This window comes from Sus scrofa, chromosome 3, assembly GCF_054392235.1.
Source record: "Sus scrofa isolate SSC_HxYL_T2T_F1_AM1 chromosome 3, Sscrofa_HxYL_maternal_Yorkshire_Landrace_v2.0, whole genome shotgun sequence".
Lineage (NCBI taxonomy): Eukaryota > Metazoa > Chordata > Mammalia > Artiodactyla > Suidae > Sus > Sus scrofa.
In genome coordinates, this window is record NC_139385.1 from 5,935,168 (window position 1) to 5,958,300 (window position 23,133).

Sequence of the window (23,133 nt, forward strand, 5' to 3'; positions counted from 1 at the left end):
CGTTACATTGCATGGTCACTCTTCTGCTGGTTAATGTGGTTAAGGGAAGGAAATTGAAAATTGGAAAACCCTGAGGGTGTGGGGTGGGTTTTGGCTGTGCTCAGAGGAGCACTAATGAAAACACTGAACCTGATGAGACAATGTGAAGCTTTGGAGAAGAATACTGCGATTAAGACGTGCAGAACTGAATGTGGCATTTCATGGTTCAGTTTGAATACTGCTCCACGTGAAGCAAACCTTCATGGTAGGCAAGTCGGTTGTCGGATTGAAGTAGATTTGTCAGAGTTCCCTCGTGACTCAGTGGCTTAAGACTCTGGTCTCGTCACTGCTGTGGCTCTGGTTACAGCTGTGCTGAGGGTTCATATCTGGCTCAGGAACTTCCACCTGCCCTGGGCGCAGCCAAAAAGAAAGGACCTTTAGGACTGACTGGTCTAGGTCAGTATTTTAATGAAGCTTGTATTAAGAATTTTTTTCTGTTTTTATAAACAGGGCCTTGAAGTTATTGAATCTACAAACTTAAAATACTTCACAAAAGAGATGACAGCCGAATTTTATGCACTGAAGGGAATGTTCTTGGCTCAGATCAACAAGTATGTATGTTGCGGGGGGCGGGGGGTACGAGAAGACTCCTCCGAGTGTTGAAGTGGTTCGTTGTAACTTGACGCCCGTGGGAAGGTCAAGCTAAAACCGATGGGACTTGGCGGCAGTTGTCAGGGATGTAGTTCAGACCTTGTAGGTCTAGGAGGATAGAACTTGGAGCTCAGTGACAAGCTGCTTCATGTGTGTCGTACCTCAGGAGCTTTTTAAACTGAGCTGCTTGAATACAGACCTGCTGACGACATGGACTCATTGCCGGGTTCTTAGCTGGACGTTTAAAACAGAGTTGACTGCTTTTATAGAGGAGATTCTTGTTTTAGAGCAGGGGTCAGTCAACTGGAAAACAGCGTAGCGGGTTCTCAAAAAACTAAATAAAGAATTATTGGGGGTTCCCGTCTTGACGCAGTGGAAATGAATCCGACTAGGAACCATGAGGTTGTGCGTTTGATCCCTGGCCTCCCTCAGTGGGTTAAGGATCCGGCGTTGTCATGAGCTGTGGTGTAGGTTGCAGATGTGGCTTGGATCCTGCGTTGCTGTGGCTCTGGCGTAGGCCAGCAGCTATAGCTCGGATTGGACCCCTAGCCTGGAAACCTCCATTGCCGCGGGTGTGGCCCTAAAAAAACAAAAGACAAGAAAAAAAATAAAGAATGAATTACGGTATTACTTAGTAATTCTCCTAGGTATTTACCCCAAAGAATTGAAAACGGGGAGTTCCCGTTATGGTTCAGTGGTAACAAACCCAGCTAGTATCCATGAGGATGCGGGTTTGATCCCTGGCCTCACTCAGTGGGTTAAGGATCTGGCATTGGGGTGAGCTGTGGTGTAGGTTGAAGATGCGGCTCAGATCCTGCTATTGCTGTGGCTCTGGTGTAGGCCGGCGGGCTGCCGCTCCAATTGGACCCCTAGCGTGGGAACCTCCATGTGTCATGGGTGTGGCCCTAAAAAGCAAAAAAAAAAAAAAAAAAGCAGAAAACAGGAACTCGGGCAGGTGGTCATTCATGACTGTTCACAGCAGCACTGCTTATAGCACTCAGAGTAACACAGCAGCATGAATGAATGAGTACAGAAAACGGGGTGCGTAGCACGATGGGATATTACTCAGAGCAGAAGGGAAGGAAGTGACCTGTAGGCCAGAGGGAAGCGCTTCAGAAGCACTGTGCCAAGTAAGAGAATCCGGACACCAAAAATCACATAATGTGTGACTCCATCGTTAGGAAAGGTGCAGAGTGGGCAAATCCACAGAGACAGAAAGCAGGCTGCTGGTCACCAAGGGCTGGAGGTTTTGGGGGTGGAGAGAGACTGCTTAAGGGTTAGGGCTTTTCTTGGGGTGAGAAAGATGTCCTGGGCCTCAATTGAGGTGTTGGTTGCGAAAAAAAATTTTTTTTGTTTTGGTCTTTTTGCCTTTTCTAGGGCCGCTTCCTGCAGCAAATGGAGGTTCCCAGGCTAGGGATCTAATTGGAGCTGCAGATGCCAGCCTACCCCAGAGCCACAGCAACACAGGATCCAAGCTGCGTCTGCGACCTACACCACAGCTCATGGCAACACCGGATCCTTAACCCACTGAGTGAGGCCAGGGACCGAACCCGCAACCTCATGGTTTCTAGTCAGATTTGTTAACCACTGCACCACGATGGGAACTCCAAGTTGCACGATATTTTGAATATACTAGATGCCTTGGGATTATTCACTTTAAAATGCTTAGGAGTTCCCGTTGTAGCAGAGTGAAAACAAACCTGACTGATATCCATGAGGATTGTGGGTTCAGTCCTTGGCTTTGCTCAGTGGTTCTGGGATTTGGCATTGCCCTGAGCTGTGGTGTAGGTCGCAGATGCGGCTCAGATCCCACGTTGCTGTGGCTGTGGTGCAGGCTGGCAGCTGTGCCTCCGATTGGACCCCTAGTCTGGGAACTTCCATATGCCGTGGGTGTGGCCCTAGGGGAAGAAGAAAGTTGACAGTGCTTAGTTACGTGTACGGGATGTTCGCCTAAAATGGTTTGGGTTGGTTTTGTGTCCTCGCAGGTCTGAGGAAGCAAACAAGGCCTTTTCTGCGGCTGTGCAGATGCACGATGTGCTGGTGAAAGCTTGGGCCATGTGGGGCGACTACCTGGAGAACATCTTTGTGAAGGAGCGGCAGCTGCATCTTGGGGTGTCTGCCATTACCTGTTACCTGCACGCGTGCCGGCATCAGAACGAGAGCAAATCAAGAAAATACTTGGCCAAGGTGAGACTGAAGGCGTCGGCCTTGACCAGGTAGCACGGGGAGGCCTCTGAGCTTGGACGAACATCCAGCTGCTTGCTGATCTGCGCTGGGCGTGGGCCTTCGCCTCCTGCCTTCCCTCTCAGTTCCTTCCCTCGTCAAAGCAGCGTCTATACTTCCACTTTATAGCTTAAAAATTGAGGACTGTACATATTGGGGGGTCATAAGACTTTAAAAGTAGCAAAACTGAGCCTGGAGTCTGGGTCTGAGTCCAGTGTTCTCTGTGGGTTCCCACAGAGATTCCTGCAAACCGATGAGGGGTCTGCAGGACACGTACCTGCTCGACACCTGTTAGATTCCAGTCTCTCACCTACAGGGACTGTGCGCAGTCCCAGAGCCGGTCAGCTCTCAGTCACGGGTCCCTGAATCCCAAGGTTTCTGCACACACTGCAGGGTGAGGCCACAGTCACTGGCATTTTCGTTCTGGTGCCCCAGTGTTGAGCAGGCACAGGCCAGGTGGACCCGTGCCCAGTGGGTCAAAGCTGGAGTCCGGGGGGCATCCCCCTAGGTGTGGACCCCTCGTCCCTCCTGGAAACACGTAGATGCAAGCCCGAATCGATGATTGCAGGCAACAGGAATACGTTGTTCTGCTGTTCTGTTCTGTCCATTAAAGCGTAGGATGCGTAGAATTCCTTGAGGTAACATCAGAATTTAGATTGAACCTCGGCACTTGGTAGTTAAAGCTGACACACCAACTGTGGTGACACAGAAGGACTGCATCAGTGCCTGACTCCAGGTTTGTGGGCTTGGAGAGGGGATTGTTGCGGATGTGTGTGGATGCCCGGCTGCCAGCCTGCGGCTGCGTTGTCCTAGGGCGGAGGTCACCGGAGAGTCTCGCCGAAGTCCAGATGTTGGCTGAGGATGTGTGTGTGACAGCGTAGCAGGCTGCAGGCCCTGGGGTCGCACCGGCCACCGCCAGCAGGCCAGCTGCGTCAGTTAAAGCTAAATCTCCATTGAAGATGAAAACTACGTAGAAGTTGGGCGATGCTGTAGATACTTTCCTACAACGCTGGTGAAGCTACTCCGTGTGGTATCCAGCGCTGGGGAAAAGTGACTTGATTAGAGACTCAGAATTTTCATTCAACTCTAGGATTTTCCCCTTTGTCTTAGGTGCTGTGGCTTTTGAGTTTTGATGATGACAAAAATACCTTGGCTGATGCTGTGGACAAGTACTGCATCGGGGTACCGCCCATCCAGTGGCTGGCCTGGATCCCACAGCTGCTCACCTGTCTGGTTGGCTCCGAGGGAAAGCTGCTCTTGAACCTCATTAGCCAGGTAGGAAGACGTCTTGTTTTTGGTCACAAAAACTCTTCATTTCACATCTTTTTCTCCCAAGGAAAATGAATACTCCTGCTCAAAGTTCTGGAACTAGATGGGAAGGCACATGCAATTAGCTGTCCCTGGTACAAAAGCACAATCAAAAGGGGGTGACGATTGAGTCAGGGTTGGAGAGAACAATGTGCTAGAGCATCGCAGTGTTAAAACGGTACTCTCCTTCCTCGCACGTGTTGCCACATAAGCTACAAGTAGAATAAACACTCTTAGAATGTAAGCTCGCTAGTGGACCTGCAGTTACAGTGAAGGTGTGTCTGATGGATCCTTCCTGGCTGATTTCCCATCCTGTGATCGGCACTCTTCAGAGCTTCCCTTCAGAATAAAACGCGCCCGTAATTGTGGTGTCTGTTGCCCTTTGTACGCTTGTTCAGCTGCAGCTGTTGGAGGCTGAAAGGTGCATGCACTTGGGGCGGGCCTGGGGAGTTGGACAGAGCGGGGCCCCGGGGTCCTGTTGAGGTTTCCAGGACAGTTACTTCAGGCTGGCTCCAGATGGGCCTCTCCCTGTGCAAAGACTGGGAGGTAGAGAAAAGGCCTCAATTTGGACAGTGGGATTGCATGCCTTTCACCGCGCTGCTTTTTATAAACTCACAGTCCTAGACCGTCTCACACACGAGCCGCAGCATCACCAAGCCTCTGGGAACACGCCGCTTGCCCATCGTCTGTCTGTGTCGCTGTGCCCAGGCTGGTTGTACTCTCTCCTCGAGAGCTGCCTGTGTTGCTGAGCACTGGCATCTTGCTTGGAGTTTGATCTGTCAAGTTGCAGGTTCTGTCTTTCATGGGACCAATATCTCCTAACGTGTGTTAGCTGCCGCCCGGCCGCCGAGCCGGGGAACACCTGCTCGGCCCTTCGGAAGGAGCCCTGTACCCAATTTGATAAAACTGATGTTTCTTTCCTTAAAGAGAAAATTTTCAGCCTCCTCCCTCCTGCAGTCGTGCAGAATGAAGTTACTTGTTCACGAGCTGAGCCGTCAGTTAAGTTAGACTCAGCTTACAGTTCTGGTGATGAAGACTGGTGGCATCTTGTGCTTTCCTGTCCTTTGCATGAGTGAGGTGCAGGGACTTGAGCGTTTTCTCATCCTCAGATGAACGGAATCAAATGCAGGTCTGGTTTCTCTGTCATAAGCAGTCCTGGGGCACAACTGCTGACACACCATGTGTGTTGTCTTCCTTGGGTCTTTTAAAGCCAAACTAGATGTTTGACTGGCTGTTTGATGCATGTGTATGAGCTCAGTGGTGCAGGCCAGGGGCCCACTCATGGCGACGGGAGCTATTTCACTACAAATTGTCTTCATCCCGAAGCACGAGGCAAGCTGTGCTCATGACTCCGTGTCTCTGAGCAGGTGGGACGCGTGTACCCCCAAGCCGTCTACTTCCCCATCCGGACCCTCTACCTGACCCTAAAGATAGAGCAGCGGGAGCGCTACAAGAGCGGTACGTCTCGGGCCGAGGGGGTGGATCCCGGGGCACCCAGGTCCCCACCACTGCGGTCACGTGCCAGCACGTGGGCCAGGCTTGTTTAGCTGCTGAGAGGACCCAGGGGCTGGACGACAGAACCTCACCTCGCCGTGAGGTGTACGGTCCTTGCCCATCCGTCATCTGCACACGAGCCAGCGCAGCTTAAGTAGAAAAACCACACGTTTCTAGGTGGAGATAATTAGAAATGTTAGCTGGCCCTGTTAAAGGTGCATCCTGATAAACGGTGGCGCTGTCAGTTAACTGCGTTGCAAAGAAAGGTGACTTCAGGTGGCATGAGAATCAGAGTAAAAGTCAGTCTTAACTAAATGTGAAAATGTACTGAAAACAGAAGTTTTCAATCTATGTTGACCAGGCCTAGTATTTAAAGACATGAATTACTTAATGGTTCCAGTTACCTGCTAGGCGTGGTGCCTTGTAAACAATTAAAACACTGTTGGCTTCACCATTTTTTTCTTCTTTTTTGGCCGTCCCACATATAGAGCTCCCGGGCCAAGGGTCAGATCTGAGCCGCATTTGCAACCTGCACTGCAGCTGTGGCAAAGCCAGATCCTTATCCCGCTGTGTCGGGCCGGGGATCGAATCTATGTCTGAGCACTGCCGAGATGCCACTGATCCTGTTGTGCCACAGCGGGAACTCCCGCTTCATCGTATTTCTTTCTTTCTTTCTTTCTTTTTTTTTTTTGCATTGCCACATTTTTAGTACGTAGACATGCATGCTGCGAGGGCAGTCTTCCTAGGAAGGTGACTCCCTCTGCTGGCCAGTGGCGGCGGCATCAGCTCGTGCGCTGGGGGCGTGAGGACGTTGCGCGGTGCATGTTAGCCCGGACCCTGGGTCTGCCCAGGCAGATCCGTGTTTTGGTCATTTGAAAGATACTTTTTTTCATTCTAAGTGCACGGAAGCTAGAAAAATGGCACCAGGGCTTCTACAACACGTTGCTTCTATAGCAAGTGACTGCTTCTCCGTGTGGGCTGGCCTTCGGGTGAAAACACATAGACGCACTTGGCAACTACTTTAGATCCTCTGAGCTGTAATACCAGGAAGGTATCATGAAATGTTTTGCAAAACATTTTAAAAATGTTCCAGCTTACACAAATTTTTTAAAAAGAGAGTTCAGGGAGTTCCCACTGTGGCACGGTGGGTTTAAGAGTCCCGACTGCAGAGACTCCGGTCACTATGGAGGTTCCATCCCTGCCCTGGTGCGGTGGGTTTAAAGGACCCAGCATTGCTGCAGCTCAGATTCAATCCCTGACCCGGGAATGTCCATATGCCATGGGTGTGGCCATAAAAAGAAAGTGCATCGAACCTGCCGGGCCTCACTGGGGCCCACCCGTCAGCATGCCACCACACTTGCTCTCTCTCGAGAAATGTACGCTTTTTGCGTTTTTACCAAACCATTTGGGAGCCTGGTGGTACCCGTCTCGCTCTCCGCAGCGCCCTCTCCTTAGAGCCAGGGCGTCCCCACGTGGCCCCTGGGGAGGCGGCCGTGAAGTGTAGCAGCCGGCAGGAACCAGCGTTCCTTTGGCCGGTGGGTCCTTAGAGCACCGAGCTTCCCATCGGTCAGTTTGGCGCTGACATTGGCGTTGTGTGTGTTGCTCTCAGATTCTGGACAGCAGCAGCCAAGTTCAGTGGGTAACCAGTCCCATTCTGCATCAGATCCAGGGCCCATAAGAGCCACAGCCCCCATGTGGCGCTGCAGCCGAATCATGCACATGCAGCGGGAGCTACACCCGACCCTGCTGTCTTCCCTGGAAGGCATCGTCGACCAGATGGTCTGGTTCCGAGAGAACTGGCACGAGGAGGTATGTGGAGTGGACTCGGGGCGCTGGCTTCCTGCGGAGGGACTGTCCTTCTGGAGCTCCTGTGGCCGCTCTCTAGATCCGCCGCCTGGGCGTTCAGGCACTTGTCGGACTGCCCGGGGGAGCAGCAGACGCTGTCCGCTCCCTGTGCAGCCTGCAGTGCTGGAGGCAGAAGATGTCAAGAGACTATGAAATTGAGAAAGCCATTTCTGGCCTCAAAATGCTTACTTTGTTCGCCTGAGTCCTGCTGCTGACCAGACAGCAGCACCGGGGGTGGGCCCGGGGGGTAGCTCGTGGGCCGCTGTCTCCAGGGGCCGGAGCGACCTTCTAGCAGCTTGGCTGCTCCTTAGTGGAGCTGCTGTTAAGCTCGGCAGCCTTCCTTTCCCAGGTATTTGTCCCGCTGGTCGGGCCCTCGCGAGGGCCGTGTGTGTGTGTGTGTGTGTGCGCGCGCGCAGTAGCACCAAGGCTGTCCAACAGTGAGGTTGCTCCTGGGTTAACTCACAGACGGGCACGTGTATGACGCACAGAGTTGGGGGGCTTTGTTCATGTTCAGGGCAGTAGCTCCTCGTTGTTAACGCAGCTCGAGGCAGGAAGGTCCAGGCATCCCCCCCGCTGCCCATTTTGCAATCTGGTGCCAACACCGGCCGTTCGCCAGGGCCGTGAAGAGCTTTGCTGGTGATGGGGCCGTGCCAGGCAGGTGCTTTGGGCTGGGTTGGTGCTCTGACGGAAGCTCTGTGGTGTGAGTTGCTTGGGTCTCTTCCCCCAGGTTCTCAGGCAGCTCCAGCAGGGCCTGGCCAAGTGCTACTCGGTCGCCTTTGAGAAAAGCGGGGCTGTGTCGGACGCCAAAATCACCCCCCACACTCTCAACTTTGTCAAGAAGCTGGTGAGCACGTTCGGGGTGGGCTTGGAGAACGTGTCCAACGTCTCGACCATGTTCTCCAGCGCGGCCTCCGAGTCTCTCGCCCGGCGGGCGCAGGCCACCGCGCAGGACCCTGTCTTCCAGAAGCTGAAGGGCCAGTTCACCACTGGTGAGTCCGCAAGAGGGGGCTCCCCCAGCGCGTTGCCTTGGTCTTTAACCTCTAAGCTGGCTGTGTTCCTTTGCTGTCCTGAGTCCCGTCCTGGGTGAGCTGGTTACACTGTGTTTAAATTACAGACCCAGGCGTTCCCGTCGTGGCGCAGCGAAAACGCACCCAGCTGGGAACCATGAGGCTGCGGGTTCGATCCCTGGCCTTGCTCAGTGGGTTAAGCATCCGGCGTTGCCGTGAGCTGTGGTGTAGGTTGCAGATGCGGCTTGGGTCCTACGTTGCTGTGGCTCTGGCGTAGGCCGGCAGCTGTAGCTCCAGGTGGACCCTTAGCCTGGGAACCTCCATGTGCCGTGGGCGCAGCCCTAAAAAGTGAAAAAAAAAAGTACAGACTCAGATCACAGGGAAACCTGCCACGCTCCCCGCCTGGGAGCGCACGTCCTTCCTCCAGTGAAAGGTCAGGCTTGGAGCCCGAGCAGCAGGCTCCATGTCAGGGTTCGACGCGGGGTTTTAGGAGAAACCTGCGCCTTCCCCCCCTGCCCCGCCCTGCCCGTGTGTGTGGATTTGAAAAGTCAGCAGGAGAAGACGAGGCAGTGAATGACACAGGTGCAGGGCTCGAGGGGGCGAGTGCGGTTCAGTTGTGCAGTGGGTTCCGGGGGCAGAGCGCCGGGGGAGTGGTTCTCGTTCCCTTCCCAGTGCGGGTTCCCGCCTTTCCCTAGGCCCTCGGGGGCCGAGCCCTGGCTCCAGCTCTTTCTGCGTGATCTGAGGTGAACGGCCCGGCCCCCCTCAGCCTGCTCCTCATCTGTCACAGGGCCTCGCACCCTCTCCCCAGGGGCACAGCCCCGTCCCCTGGGCTCAAGCTGGGCTGGCGTGTCTTTGTCTGGGGAGAAGGTTTTTGGAAGCCCTCCTACGTTGTGGAGCAGTGACAACTCAGTCTGTCTTTATGTTCAAGAGTCCGGGTCATTAAATCAAATGGGTCTGAAGTAGAGGATTAGAAGTGGGACAAATCATCTGGATTCTGATGTGGGGGAAAAAAAAAAGACCCAAACTGACAGCTCTGAGGCTCAGACCCACCTCAGACTGGTGTGAGTTTCAGAGACTTAAGGCTACGTCCTTGGGAAGTGTCCTGCGCATGGAGTTGTACCTTCATCCTTGAACTTGAAGCCTGTAAGGAGTTGGAATAAAGTTCAAGACAGTACATCAGATTTATCCCAGGGAAGACTTATTTACAAGGGAAAACTCGGATGCAGGCGGTGACGGCCACGTGACTTGGAATAGCCCCTACCTAACTAGCATCTACTCAGCGCCTCTAAGGGGAACGGAGGAACAGTGGCGCTTTATACTCACATGGAGCTGATAAAAAGGAGTTCACGCTTTAATTTTTAGGGCCGCACCTGAGGCATATGGAAGTTCCTAGGCTGGGGGTTGAATTGGAGCTGCGGCTGCCGGGCCACAGCCACAGCAACACAGGATCCGAGCTGAATCTGCGACCTACACCACAGCTCAGGGCAACGCCGGATCCTTAACCCCCTGAGCAGGGCCAGGGATCGAACCTGCGTCCTCATGAATACTCCTCAGTTTCTTAACCTACTGAGCTACAATGGGAACTCTTAGAGGAGTTAACTCTTAATACACGCCAGCACCTTGGCCGAACCTCAAAGAAATTATGCAAAAAAGTCGATCTCAAACGAATTCCTGCTGCATGATTCTTAATTATGAAACGTTTGTGAGATGACATGATAATCAGAATGGAGAAGAGATCGGGTGGCGGCGGCTGGGAGGAGGGGTGCAGCTCTAAGCAGTACTGGGCTGGCTGAGGGGAGGGACAGTGAGTGTCTGGGATGCGGTGCTCCCCACGTGACATCTCACAGCCACACGTGCACCCACACAGGACAGCCGCCTGAGGGGATCAGCCGTGCAGGTCGCGCCAGTGCCAAGTTCTGGTTTCAGGAAGCGGGGTGCGTGGTCCTCCCCGTACATTTCTTTGCACTCCTCTGAGTCTGTGTTTAGTTTCAAATAAAAAGTAACACACAAAAACCCATCATGTGAAGATCAGACCCGAGCTTGGTAACACCTTCCTGATCCAGAGTTGAGAAGGAACAGCCCCTGTGCGAAGCTGCCTGCATCCTGGCTGGGTGGCCTCCGCCCCCCTGCCGTCTGAGCAGGGAGCTGCCAGTCTCGTGTTGGTGCGTGGCGACCTTACCAGCCGCCTGCTCCTCTGAAATTGTGCTGAAGTCAAAGGGAAACCTCAGAAATTCCATGGGGAAAAAAAAGGCAAGAAAAGTACCCTGACTTTCATAAAGCTGACGACTCCTGCGTACGTGACACTCCCGCATAGGCGATCGGATTGTTGGGCTGGCCCCGTCTCGGGCTGAGGGCCCCGCACGCGTTGGGTTTGGTTCTTGTGGGGCAGTGCTGTCCTCAGTCCCAAGCCCGCAGTCCTTCGCTCCAGACTGCTTGTAAGCTGTGCCTCTTGCCTGCCTGGGAGGCTCGTGAACCGTGGTTTTGTAGCGAGTCAGCAAAAGTCCAGACAACTAAAAGTGTTTCTAATTATATTTTTTTCGAAGATTTTGACTTCAGTGTTCCAGGATCCATGAAGCTGCATAATCTTATTTCTAAATTGAAAAAGTGGATCAAAATCCTGGAGGCTAAAACCAAGCAGCTGCCAAAATTCTTCCTCATAGAAGAAAAGTGCCGGTTTTTGAGCAATTTCTCGGCACAGACGGCTGAGGTGGAGATTCCTGGGGAGTTTCTGATGCCGAAGCCGACCCACTACTACATCAAGATCGCCAGGTGAGTGCGCCCGCCCTGGCCTCGCGCGCGCAGGCCCCCCGGGCAGCCCCGGCAGCGGTCCAGACGGTGGCCGCGCTCCCCCTGAGCCAGAGAGGCCCCAGGGTTGCGCCCGGCGTTCGGTCACGAGCACCGCGGCGGGGCTGGCCTAACTGATGGCTTCAGCCAGGTCTTGTTGGAGTCAGGTTTGTGTTTGCTCTGCAAAGAGCCTCTGCGGCATCCTCACAGAGCTTGACAGAATATAAAGTTTCCCAGTTTTCTGGGCACTCCCGGAGCAGGCTGCATCTCACTTACAGCGTAAGGAGAGCTGTGCAGAGGAGCCCCGCACAGTCGGGCGCCCCTGCCTGTTTCTCCCGCCCCGCGCCAGCCCCCACTGGCTCCCGGGCTCCTGCTCCTCCGCCCCAGCGCCCCGCGGTGCCGTCTCCGCCGTCTGTTCCTGTGATGGTTCTGGCTGCCGTTCGTCTGAAGCTCCGTCTTCTCCAAGACCAGGGCAGGGAGTGGCAGCGGGGCGTGGGGGTTTCAGCGTCCGCTTGTGCCCATAGGTTTATGCCCCGGGTGGAGATCGTGCAGAAGCACAACACCGCCGCCAGGAGGCTGTACATCCGCGGGCACAACGGCAAGGTCTACCCCTACCTGGTCATGAACGACGCCTGCCTGACGGAGTCGAGGAGGGAGGAGCGCGTGCTGCAGCTGCTGCGCCTGCTGAACCCCTGCCTGGAGAAGAGGAAGGAGACCACCAAGCGGCACTTGTTTTTCACAGGTACCGGGGCCCTCGGGCATGCGGCCATTTTCAGCACCGTCTCTGATCTCCCTGGGGTGCACCCTGCAGAGTGGGTGCCCCCGAGGTGCCTTCCTGGAAGTTGGGGAGCTCTAGGGGGCCTCAGAAACCTTGATCAGGCCACAACTGGCAGCCTCAAGTGAGCTCCTGCAGAACTGAGCTGTCGAGGGTGACCCGTCTGCCACCCTCCCAGAGGAGGGGCCATGGAACGTTGCAGCCTGAATCCCCGAGGAGGGGCCCGTCGTAGTACGTGCTACCTGGTCCCCTGTGGAGCTTGCTTCTAGAGCTAGGATGAAGTCCGCCCATTCTGACCCAGAACCTCTTACCCTTTGTTTTTGCTTTTTGTTTTTTTTAATTTAATTTAATTTTATTTTATTGTTTTGCTTTTCAGAGCTGCACCCGTGGCATATGGAGGTTCCCAAGCTAGGGGTCAAATCGGAGCTACAGGTGCTGGCCTACATCACAGCTCACAGCAACGCCAGATCCTTAACCCATTGAGCAGGGCCAGGGATCAAACCTGGAACCTCATGGTTCCTAGTCGGATTCATTTCTGCAGCACCACAATGGGAACTCCTGTTTTTGCTTTTCCTTTTTTGTTTTTTTGCTGTTTAGGGTCGCACCCACGGCATATGGAGGTTCCTAGGCTAGGGGTCAAATCGGAGCTGCAGCCACCAGCCTGCACCACAGCCACAACAATGGGAGATACAAGCCGCGTCTGCGACACACAGCACAGCTCACGGCAATGCCAGATCCCTAATGCACTCACTAAGCGAGGCCAGGGATTGAACCCGAGTCCTCACGGATACTAGTTGGACTTGTTTCCACTGCATCCCAGTGGGAACTCCCCAGAACCTCTTACCCTTAAGCTCAGCATCTCCGAGATAAGAAGCAGATTAAATAAACACATCGGGGGAAAGCTGTGTGCATTTTAACACGTATGTAATTTGATCTGCAGTGTTGATCCTAGCTGCGGTAATTGGCTCTTCTTTTCTGCAAAGAAACGAGCTCCTGGTTTGCTCCCGGGGTAGTGCTCATGCGTCCTTGGGGTCCTTGTGGAATTTCTTCTCGAGTTAAAGTCACAGCAACAAGCCGGCAGCTGTGCTTTCACTGACGTTAGACCAAATTGAGCCTCGATGGGTTAGGAGCCCCCGGCTCCCCCCACGCTCTGCTGCACGCTGGCCTGCAGTCGCCCGTGCTCAGCTCCTGTCCGTCCCCTGTCTCCGCAGTCCCCCGCGTCGTGGCCGTGTCCCCGCAGATGCGCCTGGTGGAGGACAATCCCTCCTCGCTCTCCCTGGTGGAGATCTACAAGCAGCGCTGCGCCAAGAAGGGCATCGAGCATGACAACCCCATCTCCCGCTACTATGACCGGCTGGCCACGGTGCAGGCGCGGGGCACACAGGCCAGCCACCAGGTATGGCGGGCAGGGGCGGGGGCACAGTGTGGTGGCGCTTCCGTGGCCAGGGCACATGCAGAAGTAGCTGGGTGAGAGGTGCCTTTGTCCCTTTCTGGACTTGTGAGTTGGTAGAAACAGGGTGGCCACAGGCCTTGGAAAAGTGACATTCGTGGCAGACGGACGCTTGTAACAGGACAGAGGGGTGCGTTTTCAACCTTGGAGAGGCTCCTGACCCTTCTTCAGCTGCACTCGCAGGGCCGCTCAGAAATGAGAATTTTGAGAGTAACTTCACAGCAGATTCGTTTGGTCGCCACGCTAGGTCTAGGAGGTGTGAGGCTGTGTGCCCATTTAGTGTTCCCGTTTCTCTGGTTTGCTGCTGGGGCCTTAAGGAGACACAAGGTCTCTGCACCCACACGTACTTCCTCAAACGCGGAGAGTGGTGAGCCCTGACCATCTCGGGCAGCTCTCTTGGTTTCCTTGGATGGGGGCATGGTGCCCACGGCCAGAGTCCTGGACGGCTCTCAGCTGTTGGGGGACGGAGGTCCCCTCCACTGCGGACTCCTGCCTGTGGTGGATGGCAGGGCAGGCGTGGGCTCTGGATGGGACGGTTTTGTCCAGAACCGTCTGCATCACCAAGGGCAGCTCTGGGGCCTGCTCTCCAGCCCCCGTGTGCCCTCCCTGGGGCCTGCTCTCCAGCCCCCCGTGTGCCCTCCCTGGGGCCTGCTCTCCAGCCCCCGTGTGCCCTCGCTGTTGCTGTGCAGCCCTCACACTGTCCATCTGACAGCCCGGAGACACTTCCTTCCTGCTGCGAGTCGCCCGCTCGCCTCTCTGCCCCGGCCCCTGGCGACCACAGGGGTCTCTGTCTCCGGGAACCTGCTCACTCTGATGCATGGTGTGAGCGTGGTCACACAGTGCGCTGGCCTCTGCGTTTTCTGGCCGCTTTCACTGCGCGTGGGGCTCCCCAGCTTATCCGTTTCCTTGTGCCAGTCAGTTGTTTGTTTTTATGGCCGATGACTCCCTGCTGGGAATTGGAGTTTTCTCCACGCATTAGCATTAGCCGATGCACTTGGGGCGTCTTTGAACGTTTTGACTGTTATGGTTGATGTGGCCGCGAACGTGCGTCTACCTGTCTCTCTGTGGAGCTGTTTTCATTTCTCGTGGATGTACACCTAGGAATAGAATTGCTGGGCTCTGTGGTGACTCTTCTGTTGAACATTTGATGAACTGCCAAAGGGTTTTCCAACGTGACCTCAGTGTGTGAGGCTTCTCCTTTCTCCACATTCTTGCCAAGACTCAGGATTGTCGGTTTTTTAACGGATCTGCGATGTTGTGTGAATTTCTGCATACAGCACAGTGGTTTAGCCACACACGTATGTGCGTGTACATGGGCTTTCTCGTCTTCTTTTCTGTCATGGTTTTTCATCACGGGATATTGAACCGAGTTCTCTGGGCCGTGGGGGACCGCGTTGTTTACCCGTCCTGAGTGTAACAGTCCACTCTGCCAGCCCTGAACTCCCCGTCCATCCCTACCCCGCTTCCCAGCCCTCAGCAACAACAGCCCTGTTCTCTGTGCCGGAGACGGTTGTTGTTTCGTACGTATGTTCATTTGTGTCACATCTTAGATTCCACATGTAAGTAATGGCGTGTGGTATTTGTCTTTGTCTTTTTAGCCTTGATTGTGAGGCTCTGTTGGATGTTCTGGGTGTAAGTGACTTGATACTAGTGACTTCACTTTCTTTGCTGTGTATTGGCCATGGTTTCCTGCTTCTTGGCCTGCCTCATAATCTGCTAAAAAACTGGACCAGGGTGGCAACTCTGGAAATCAGATCCTTCCCCTCAAGGCTTGTTGTTGCTGTTGTTTGTTTGTTTGGTGACTTTCCTGGACGAATCTGTCCAGGAAGCCATTGAGGAACATGCAGAGCCGCCTCGTTGGCTCTCCGTGAGGCCCTGAGCTGGCCTCACACAAGCGCAGCCACTGCGGTCTCTGCCTGCCTAGCCTAGTGGCCATCCAGTGATGTACAGAGATATTCTTAAATGCCTTGAACCAATAAATCCTCCACGTCTTTTTTGGGCGCACACCTGTGTGTGTGTCAGTGGGGGGCGGGTAGTCACAACTCTGCGGTAGCCTTCACTTCCTGCTTGTGCGGAATCTCACCATTAATCAGAAGAGAGGGCATGGGACCTTCTGAGGTTTCTCATGAGCATGAGACTGGTCTTCTGGACTCGGAACGTGGGGAGCTTCTCAAGCCCCACGTCGCTTCCTCTCCCCCTGCCCACCCCCCAGCTCGCCTCTGGGTGGCTGCCCTCATGCGTGTTCCAGCTGCTGTCACTGCCTCAAGCACCTGCCTGAACGCTGAGTTCAAACAGACTCCAGCCCAGTGAATGGGAGTTTTTTTCAGGAAGCTGCCAAAAGGTCAGCTGTGACTGTCCTTCGGGGACAAGGCCTTTGTGGGGTCACCACATCCATTCCGCCCACTCCAGTGGCTCTTAGGCTGCAAACTTCACAGCTGCCATGATGGCAAGGCTGTGGTTGTCAAGGCCATCATGCAGCTGGGAGATGGGGATGGGACAGTCGTTTTTTGTTTGTTTCCTTTTTGTAGCCATTCCTGTGGCATATGGAAGTTCCTAGGCTAGGGGTCTAATCAGAGCTGTAGCTGCTGGCCTACACCACAGCAACGCCCGCTCTGAACCGTGCCTGTGACCTACACTGCAGCTCAAGGCAATGCCCTTAACGCACTGAGCGAGGCCAGGGATCGAACCCACTGTTGGGTTCTTAATCTGCTGAGCCACAACCGGAACTGAACTGCAAAAGGCTCACTGCTCTCACCAACGGTCGCCCCCCCCCCTTTTTAGTAAAAGTTGCTCGGGTTGTTACAAGCCTCTAAGTTCCAGAGTTCTGGAAAAGCTGGTTTTGATGGGTGGTGCGAGTTCTTAGTGCCCTTACGGAGCAGCGGACCCTGGAGGTGCTCCCTTTGCTCTCTCAGGTGTGCTTCTTTCCACCTGAGACGGAATGAACAGGAACGAGGCACGGTTGATGATCTGCAGAGCTGTTGGTTGCTCAGGGCCTGTGTGCCCGTGGGTGGCAGGGCACAAGGGTACGACTCGGCCCAGAAGAGGCCTTTACCAGTTGGTCTCTCAGGGACTTATCCAACTCAGTAACCTTTTCATTGAGACCATTCTCTGATGTTTGAAATAGCCTTATGAGCCTGCTAGTCCAGAATTCAGTTTAAAGTGTGGTGTAACATCTAAATTTTTTTTTTTTTTTTTTTGTCTTTTTAGGGCAGCATCCGCGGCATATGGAGGGTCCCAGGCTAGGAGTCAAATCAGGGCTACAGCTGCCAGCCTCCACCATAGCCACAGCAACACAGGATCTGAGCCACGTCTGCGACCTACACCACAGCTCACAGCAATGCCAGATACTTAACCCACTGAGTGAGGCCAGGAATCGAACTCACAACCTCACGGTTCCTAGTCGGGTTTGTTAACCACCGCGCCACGATGGGAACTCTGCATCTAATCTAATTTTAAATTCAGTCCTTCGGTTTATAAAATTTTGGTCTTCAGTTGCCTTAGTTACGAAGTATTCTTTTGTTCTTTTTGTTAGTTGGTCTGTGTGTTCTGGTGTATTGGCCAGTTACAGTGTTCAGACTTTAGCTAAGTTCTCGGTGAGATGGGTAGTCAGTTGGCTGTCATGTAACTGAGGCTTTTATTCCCGCAGCTCCGCTGTTGATTTGGGTACAAGACAAGGAGCCTTGCAGGGAAATTGACGCGTTTTGTGCGTCCTCAGGGTTAGTCCAGTGAGACAGCATAAGTATTTGCCAGCAGAAGCCACCGTGCCGGTGCTGAGCAAGAAAAAAGTGACAGGGGTTCCCTTGCGGCGCAGCAGGTGAAGGGTCTGGCATTGCCGCTGCGGTGGTGGGGGTTCAGTTTCCGGTCCCGGAACTCGCACGCGCCGTGGGGGGCAGAGCGAGAGAGGAGCGGCAGTCGCGCGTCTTCTGCCCGGAGCAGAGGCGAGCGCGGCGGCGCGTGTCTGGTTCCAGGTGCTCCGCGACATCCTCAAGGAGGTCCAGAGCAACATGGTGCCGCGCAGCATGCTCCGGGAGTGGGCCCTGCACACCTTCCCCAACGCCACCGACTACTGGACCTTCCGCAAGATGCTCACCATCCAGCTCGCGCTCATCGGCTTCGCCGAGTTTGTGCTGCATCTCAACAGGCTCAACCCCGAGATGCTGCAGATAGCGCAGGTAAGCCGCGGCGCGCGGCCGGCCCCGCTCCCCCCGGCCCGGTCCCTGCTTGAGCGCCTCCCTCTGACGTCCAGGACACCGGCAAACTCAACGTGGCCTACTTCCGATTCGACATAAATGACGCGACCGGAGACTTGGACGCCAACCGCCCTGTCCCGTTCCGCCTCACCCCCAACATTTCCGAGTTTCTGACCACCATCGGCGTCTCGGGCCCTTTGACCGCGTCCATGATCGCCGTGGCCCGGTGCTTCGCCCAGCCCAACTTCAAGGTGGGTCCCGGGTGGCCTGCAGGAGCACGGCCGCATGCTCAGCGCGTGTGGGCTCGGGAATCGCGGGCTCTGCTGAAGAGGGAGGAGGCCCCGGGGCAAGAGCTCTCATTGCTGCACAGCTGCACTTACTCACTTGGGGAAAGGGGTTTTTTTGGTGGTTTTTTTTGTTTCTTTTTAGGGCCACACTCGCGGCATATGGAGGTTCCCAGGCCCGGGGTCGAATCAGAGCTACAGCTACTGGCCTACATCACGGCAACGCGAGATCCGAGCTGCGTCTTCGACCTCTACCACAGCTCTTGGCAATGCCGGATCCTTAACCCACTGAGTGAGGCCAGGGATCGAACCTGTGTCCTCATGGACGCTAGTTGGGTTCGGCTCATTATCTCTGAGCCACACCGGGAACCCCCAAGGGAAAAGGATTTTAAGATGTTCTCTGTCCACGAGTGCTGCCAAGAGCAGTCTTGAAGCCTTGGCTGGAGAGTTTGGCTTGACTGTTAGTACTGCACGTCCGTTTTGTTCGCTCCTTCTGTCCTTCGTTTTGCAAGCCTTTCTGCTCTAAAAGGACACAAGCGTGTGTCACCGGCTCCTGGCCTACTGGAGCTGCAGTGACGTGCAGCACATGTAGCCTAGTGGTGAGGCGGGGCGGGATGCCCTCGGCCAAGCCAGGGCGTGTGACAGGGAGGGTGGACAGGTTCAGATCCAGTGCATTCTGACCCCAGCCTGTCTCTCCTAGTTGAGGACGGAACACAATTCGTGTTTTTCCTTTAACTCCTGAGCCCAGCTGTACTGTTGGTTGTTTTCCCAGATGAGCACCTGGGGTCCTGGGAAGCCTCCAAAACCAGTCCCTGTCGCAGAACACTGAACAGGTTTTAGGGCACAGGTACCAAGCTCTTAACTCTGAGCAAGGACTTGACGCCCTTCCTAAGGTTTGGTTGCTCACGCCCGTCACTGTGGAATGCTGCTCTGGGTGGAGCCATTAGCTGTGATGAGCAGGGGGCGAGCAGAGCTTTTTGGCTTCGTGTGAGTAAGGGGTCTGCGCCGGAAGCCGTGAGCCGGAGTGCCCTTTCATCTACTCAGGCTTTTTTTTTTTTTTTTGTCTTTCTGCTTTTTCTTGGGCCGCTCCGCGGCATATGGAGGTTCCCAGGCTAGTGGCCTCATCAGAGCTGTAGCCGCCGGCCTACGCCACAGCCACAGCAGCGCGGGATCCGAGCCTCGTCTGCGACCTACACCACAGCTCACGGCAACGCCGGATCCTTAACCCACTGAGCAAGGGCAGGGTTCGAACCCGCAACCTCATGGTTCCTAGTCAGATTTGTTCACCACTGAGCCACGACGGGAACTCCTCAGCCACTCAGGCTTGAGGCTTGAAATGCCAAGTTCTGTTCTGTATAGAAAGTTACCCTTCTGGAAGCAGTCTCAGGGTGAGACTGAAGCCGTGCACGGTGTCAAGACCTCTCACAACCTGGAGCCGCACGGGCCATCTTCGCACAGCCTGCGCTGGTCCAGGTGGAAGGAGCAGGGCCTCTTCCAAACTCTGGGCCCCCGTTTCTTCACAGCCTGAACATGGTGAACGCCTCCACATCAGGCTGGTGTAGAAACGGTTCTGTGTGGTACTGTCTTGTAAAAGCACGTTCCGCTGACGCCAAGCAACTCAGAATAAAACCCTCCGCGCGGGTGGGTCTGCAGCAGCTTCCACCGCCCTGGTGCCTCGCAGAGTGTCTGTGATGGGCCGTGGCTGGCGTCTCCTTGTGTGAAGCCCATCAGGTGGCCATCCCTGCCTTTTTTCTTTTTTAAAGATTCATTTATTTATTTTTGGGGGGAGCACCCCTGCGGCCTTTTCTGGGCGACCTCAGCCCCACCGTCTGGCCCCTGGTCCCCGGCCCTCGGGCGCTCGCTCACCTTCCTGCTGCAGGCACCAACCCCACGCTGAGGGCCCAGTGCCCTGGGGTCTGTGCCCAGCAGGAGCTGCAGCTGCAGGTCCCTCCCCGCCGGCTCCCTCTCTTCAGCGTGGACTCCCCGGGCGGCCGTCCGAGCGCTCAGCACAGCCCAGTCTGGCCCACAGAGGCTCAGCTCCCCAGCCGAGTGGCCGAGCCCCTGGCTGGAGAGCCACCCGGAGGGTGGGGGCTGAGCTCGGGTGGTTTTGTTCTTGCTGTGCAGGTGGACGGCATCCTGAAAACCGTGCTGCGGGACGAGATCATCGCGTGGCACAAAAAAACACAGGAGGACACCTCGTCCCCCCTCTCGGCCGCCGGGCAGCCCGAGAACATGGACAGCCAGCAGCTGGTGTCCCTGGTTCAGAAGGCCGTGACGGCCATCATGACCCGCCTGCACAACCTCGCCCAGTTTGAGGGCGGGGAGAGCAAAGTGAACACCCTGGTGGCCGCCGCCAACAGCCTGGACAACCTGTGCCGCATGGACCCCGCCTGGCACCCCTGGCTGTGAGCGCGAGGCCGGCCTGCGGCTGGACGGGGACGGTTCCTCCCCTGCCGGTCAGTGCCAGATGGGGTGGGGGGCAGGTGGGCCTCAGCCAAAGCTTTTCCAGTCACCTTTTAAGCAGCCAGGGCTCCCTGGCGTGGAACTTCTTGTGAGTTCTTTTTTACTGGACTCCTCCCTCTGTGTGAATGTACAGCTTGAACTGCAGGAAGCACTTCTCTGCCGTCATTTTTAACACCTGGAAGTTTCCCCTCGCAGGAGCTTCGTGCTTTTGTACAGAACTTTGTAGCCAGTGTACAGAAAACCCACTGTGTCAGAGAAACAGGAAAGTATGAACAAACTGCGCTGGATTATCTCTGAGCACAAACTCCCACGCTGTGGTAACCAACCTGGGAATGTCACCGAGCGCCTGCCGCCACCGGACCAGGCCCCGCGCCCTGCGGGGCCACCCCCTGCCCACATTCGGATTGGGGTCCAGGGAGAACGGAACTTGGGAGCCGACGCTGCTCGGGTGTCTTTGTCTAGACGTCCACTCTCACTGTACCTGGAAAACAAAACACTTCCCTTCTTAACTTAAAAAGCAGCAGCAGAGGTTTGTTCCCTAGCTCCTGTCTGTTCCCATTTTTATAAATGTGAGCACTGAGAATGTTCTATCTAAATTTGTACAGTGTGATTTTTTTTAGAATAAATATTTTATAAAAGGGTGTGCCGTTTCTGTGGGATGGTCCCTGTGCTCCTCAGGGCCCTGGGCCAGCATCACCTGTACCCCTAGGTGGCTCCTTGGTGGCAGTCGCGTCCCCCAGCAGAGTCTCAGCTGGGACTTGGGTCTCACTGCTCAGCGTCTTCTGCGATGCTGCCCAGAAATGCTGGTCCCCGCTTGGGGGCTGCGCACGCCCCGGAGCCCGGCTCCGATGTTTCGGGGCTGCTGCCGTGTAGCCGTGCCTGGCGTGTCCCTCGTCCCGTCCATCAGCGCCTCAGGGAGACAGTGGATGGAGCAGAAGCACCTGGCCCTGGAGGACGTGGGAGGCCAGTTCCCCAGCACAGGCGGTGACAGCAGCGCCGTGAGAAACCCAGGCGGACGGAGGGGAGGGGTTGTGACTTTAGTTCTAAAATGATCTTGAATTTCATTTAAAGGACTCGCCCCGTGGGGAATCTCTGCACCGCTCAGGGCCCCCCTTGGCCTCCCCTGGACCCCGCTGTTCGAGGCCAGTGCAGGTGAGGTCTGCAGCTGCTTCACCCAAATCTCGCCACACCGCCCGGTCCGGCGGGCAAACGGATGTGCTGGAGGCCGGGCGGGGCTGGGCTGTGACCGCGCCTGCTGGCTGGTGGTGGGTGGCACTGATGGCGACCGCCTGAGGTCCCTGTGCTGGTCTCCAGTCCTAGGTGGGTCTCAGCCCTGAGGTGGAGAGGGCCTGCCAGCTCAGGGTGAATGGCGCGTCCAAGGTCACGTCCCAGAGCTGATGCCGGAGAAATGACTGACCCTCGCCCAGCTGGACTCCCGGGCCGCCCACACCCCAGAGCCGGAAGGGGGCGGAGCGGCCGGGTTTTATCCTTCTGACTGGCCTCTCCATCCATTCTTTGGAGCTACTTCTGTGGTTTTACAGTGACTTGAGGGCTGGTTTTGTGAGACGATGTCTTGGATTCCAGCATGGCCGCAGCCACGTATGTAAATTGACAGGTGTCAGGCAGTCATCAGGCCCCAGTCGGGAGGAGGCCTGGCTGCCCGGCCGTCCCCAGAGTCTGGGCAACGAGGCCTCCCGAGCCGGGGTCAGGACTTTGGAATAAGCCACTGAGTTGCCTTTGTGCCCCTGGGGAGCTGGCGTGGAGCCTGGTGGTGGCAGAGATGTGTGGGTGGCATTTGAATGAAGGGCCGTTTGTTACTCAGCCTCGATGGTGGGCGTCGAGTGGGTGTGCTGGTGACAGGGGCCTGGGTTCCAGGCCAGGCCTTCCCACTCTGTGTCCGTGCACTGACCCTGGTTCTTAGGAAGCATCTGAGCAACCAGGGCAGGAGAGTCCCTGATGGGGACAGCGTCACCTGAGCTCCGTCTGTAGGTCAAGACGGGAGACCGGAGCCAGTGCCCCTGTGACCACGAGTCTCAGCTTTCTCCCTTGAACATGGCCCTGCTGGGACCTGGGCCCCTGGGTGCCAGGCGAGGTCAGAGAGGGGCTCCTGTCAGGGGCCACATCCGGTCCACACCTGGCTCTCCAGTCGCTGTGTCAAGGTGAGTACTATGAGAGTTTTCGAATTGTAGAATACATAAAACCAAATTGACCTTTTTAACCTTTTTTTTTTTTTTTTTTACTTTTTAAGACTGCACCCTCGGCATGTGGAGCTTTCCAGGCTAGGGGTCAAATCAGAGCTATGGCTGCGGGTCTACACCACAGCCACTGCAACGCTGGATCCCCGACCCACTGCACGAGGCCAGGGGTGGAACCTGCATCTTCCTGGATACTAGGCAGATTTGTTTCCACTGGGCCCCAGCAGGAACCCCCCCTTTTAACCATTTTTATGTGTACAAGAAAGTGGCATTCAACACAGCCACATCCTTGCACAACCATCACCACGGTCCTCCAGGGCCTCTCATCCCAGGCGGAAGGGGAAGCGCTGTTCCCATGAGACGGCCCCTCCCGCAGCCCCAGGCAAACACCCTCCTACTGCGTCGCTGTGAATGTGACTCAGCAGGAGGCGCACACAGTATGCATTCTTTTGTGACTGGTTTAGTCCTCTTGGCTGGAAGCACCT

General features: G+C 55.5%; 1 protein-coding gene and 1 long non-coding RNA gene across 18 annotated transcripts in view; one reads left to right on the forward strand and one right to left on the reverse strand.

Moving 5' to 3' along the window:
• TRRAP (transformation/transcription domain associated protein) overlaps window positions 1-21,094 on the forward strand; it is a 120,044-nt gene extending 98,950 nt beyond the window's left edge. For 11 of the 17 annotated variants that reach the window (XM_021086098.2, XM_021086103.2, XM_021086096.2 and 8 more), the window contains 12 exons: window positions 490-590; window positions 2,616-2,817; window positions 3,964-4,128; window positions 5,529-5,619; window positions 7,265-7,464; window positions 8,228-8,489; window positions 11,051-11,276; window positions 11,816-12,033; window positions 13,278-13,462; window positions 17,485-17,688; window positions 17,763-17,957; window positions 20,115-21,094. In XM_021086098.2, coding sequence (XP_020941757.1) covers window positions 490-590; window positions 2,616-2,817; window positions 3,964-4,128; window positions 5,529-5,619; window positions 7,265-7,464; window positions 8,228-8,489; window positions 11,051-11,276; window positions 11,816-12,033; window positions 13,278-13,462; window positions 17,485-17,688; window positions 17,763-17,957; window positions 20,115-20,399 — 2,334 coding nt within the window. In that variant the 3' untranslated portion in view covers window positions 20,400-21,094. The remainder of the gene's footprint in view (window positions 1-489; window positions 591-2,615; window positions 2,818-3,963; window positions 4,129-5,528; window positions 5,620-7,264; window positions 7,465-8,227; window positions 8,490-11,050; window positions 11,277-11,815; window positions 12,034-13,277; window positions 13,463-17,484; window positions 17,689-17,762; window positions 17,958-20,114) is intronic. The other 6 variants (XM_085016439.1, XM_085016442.1, XM_021086104.2 and 3 more) reach the window with 1 other exon arrangement.
• LOC146404353 (uncharacterized) lies at window positions 5,834-10,723 on the reverse strand. The gene is made up of 2 exons (XR_014840109.1): window positions 10,037-10,723; window positions 5,834-8,670 (listed from the first exon to the last, which is right to left on the reverse strand). It is a non-coding gene; the product is annotated as an uncharacterized LOC146404353 (long non-coding RNA).
• Window positions 21,095-23,133: the final 2,039 nt, after the last annotated feature.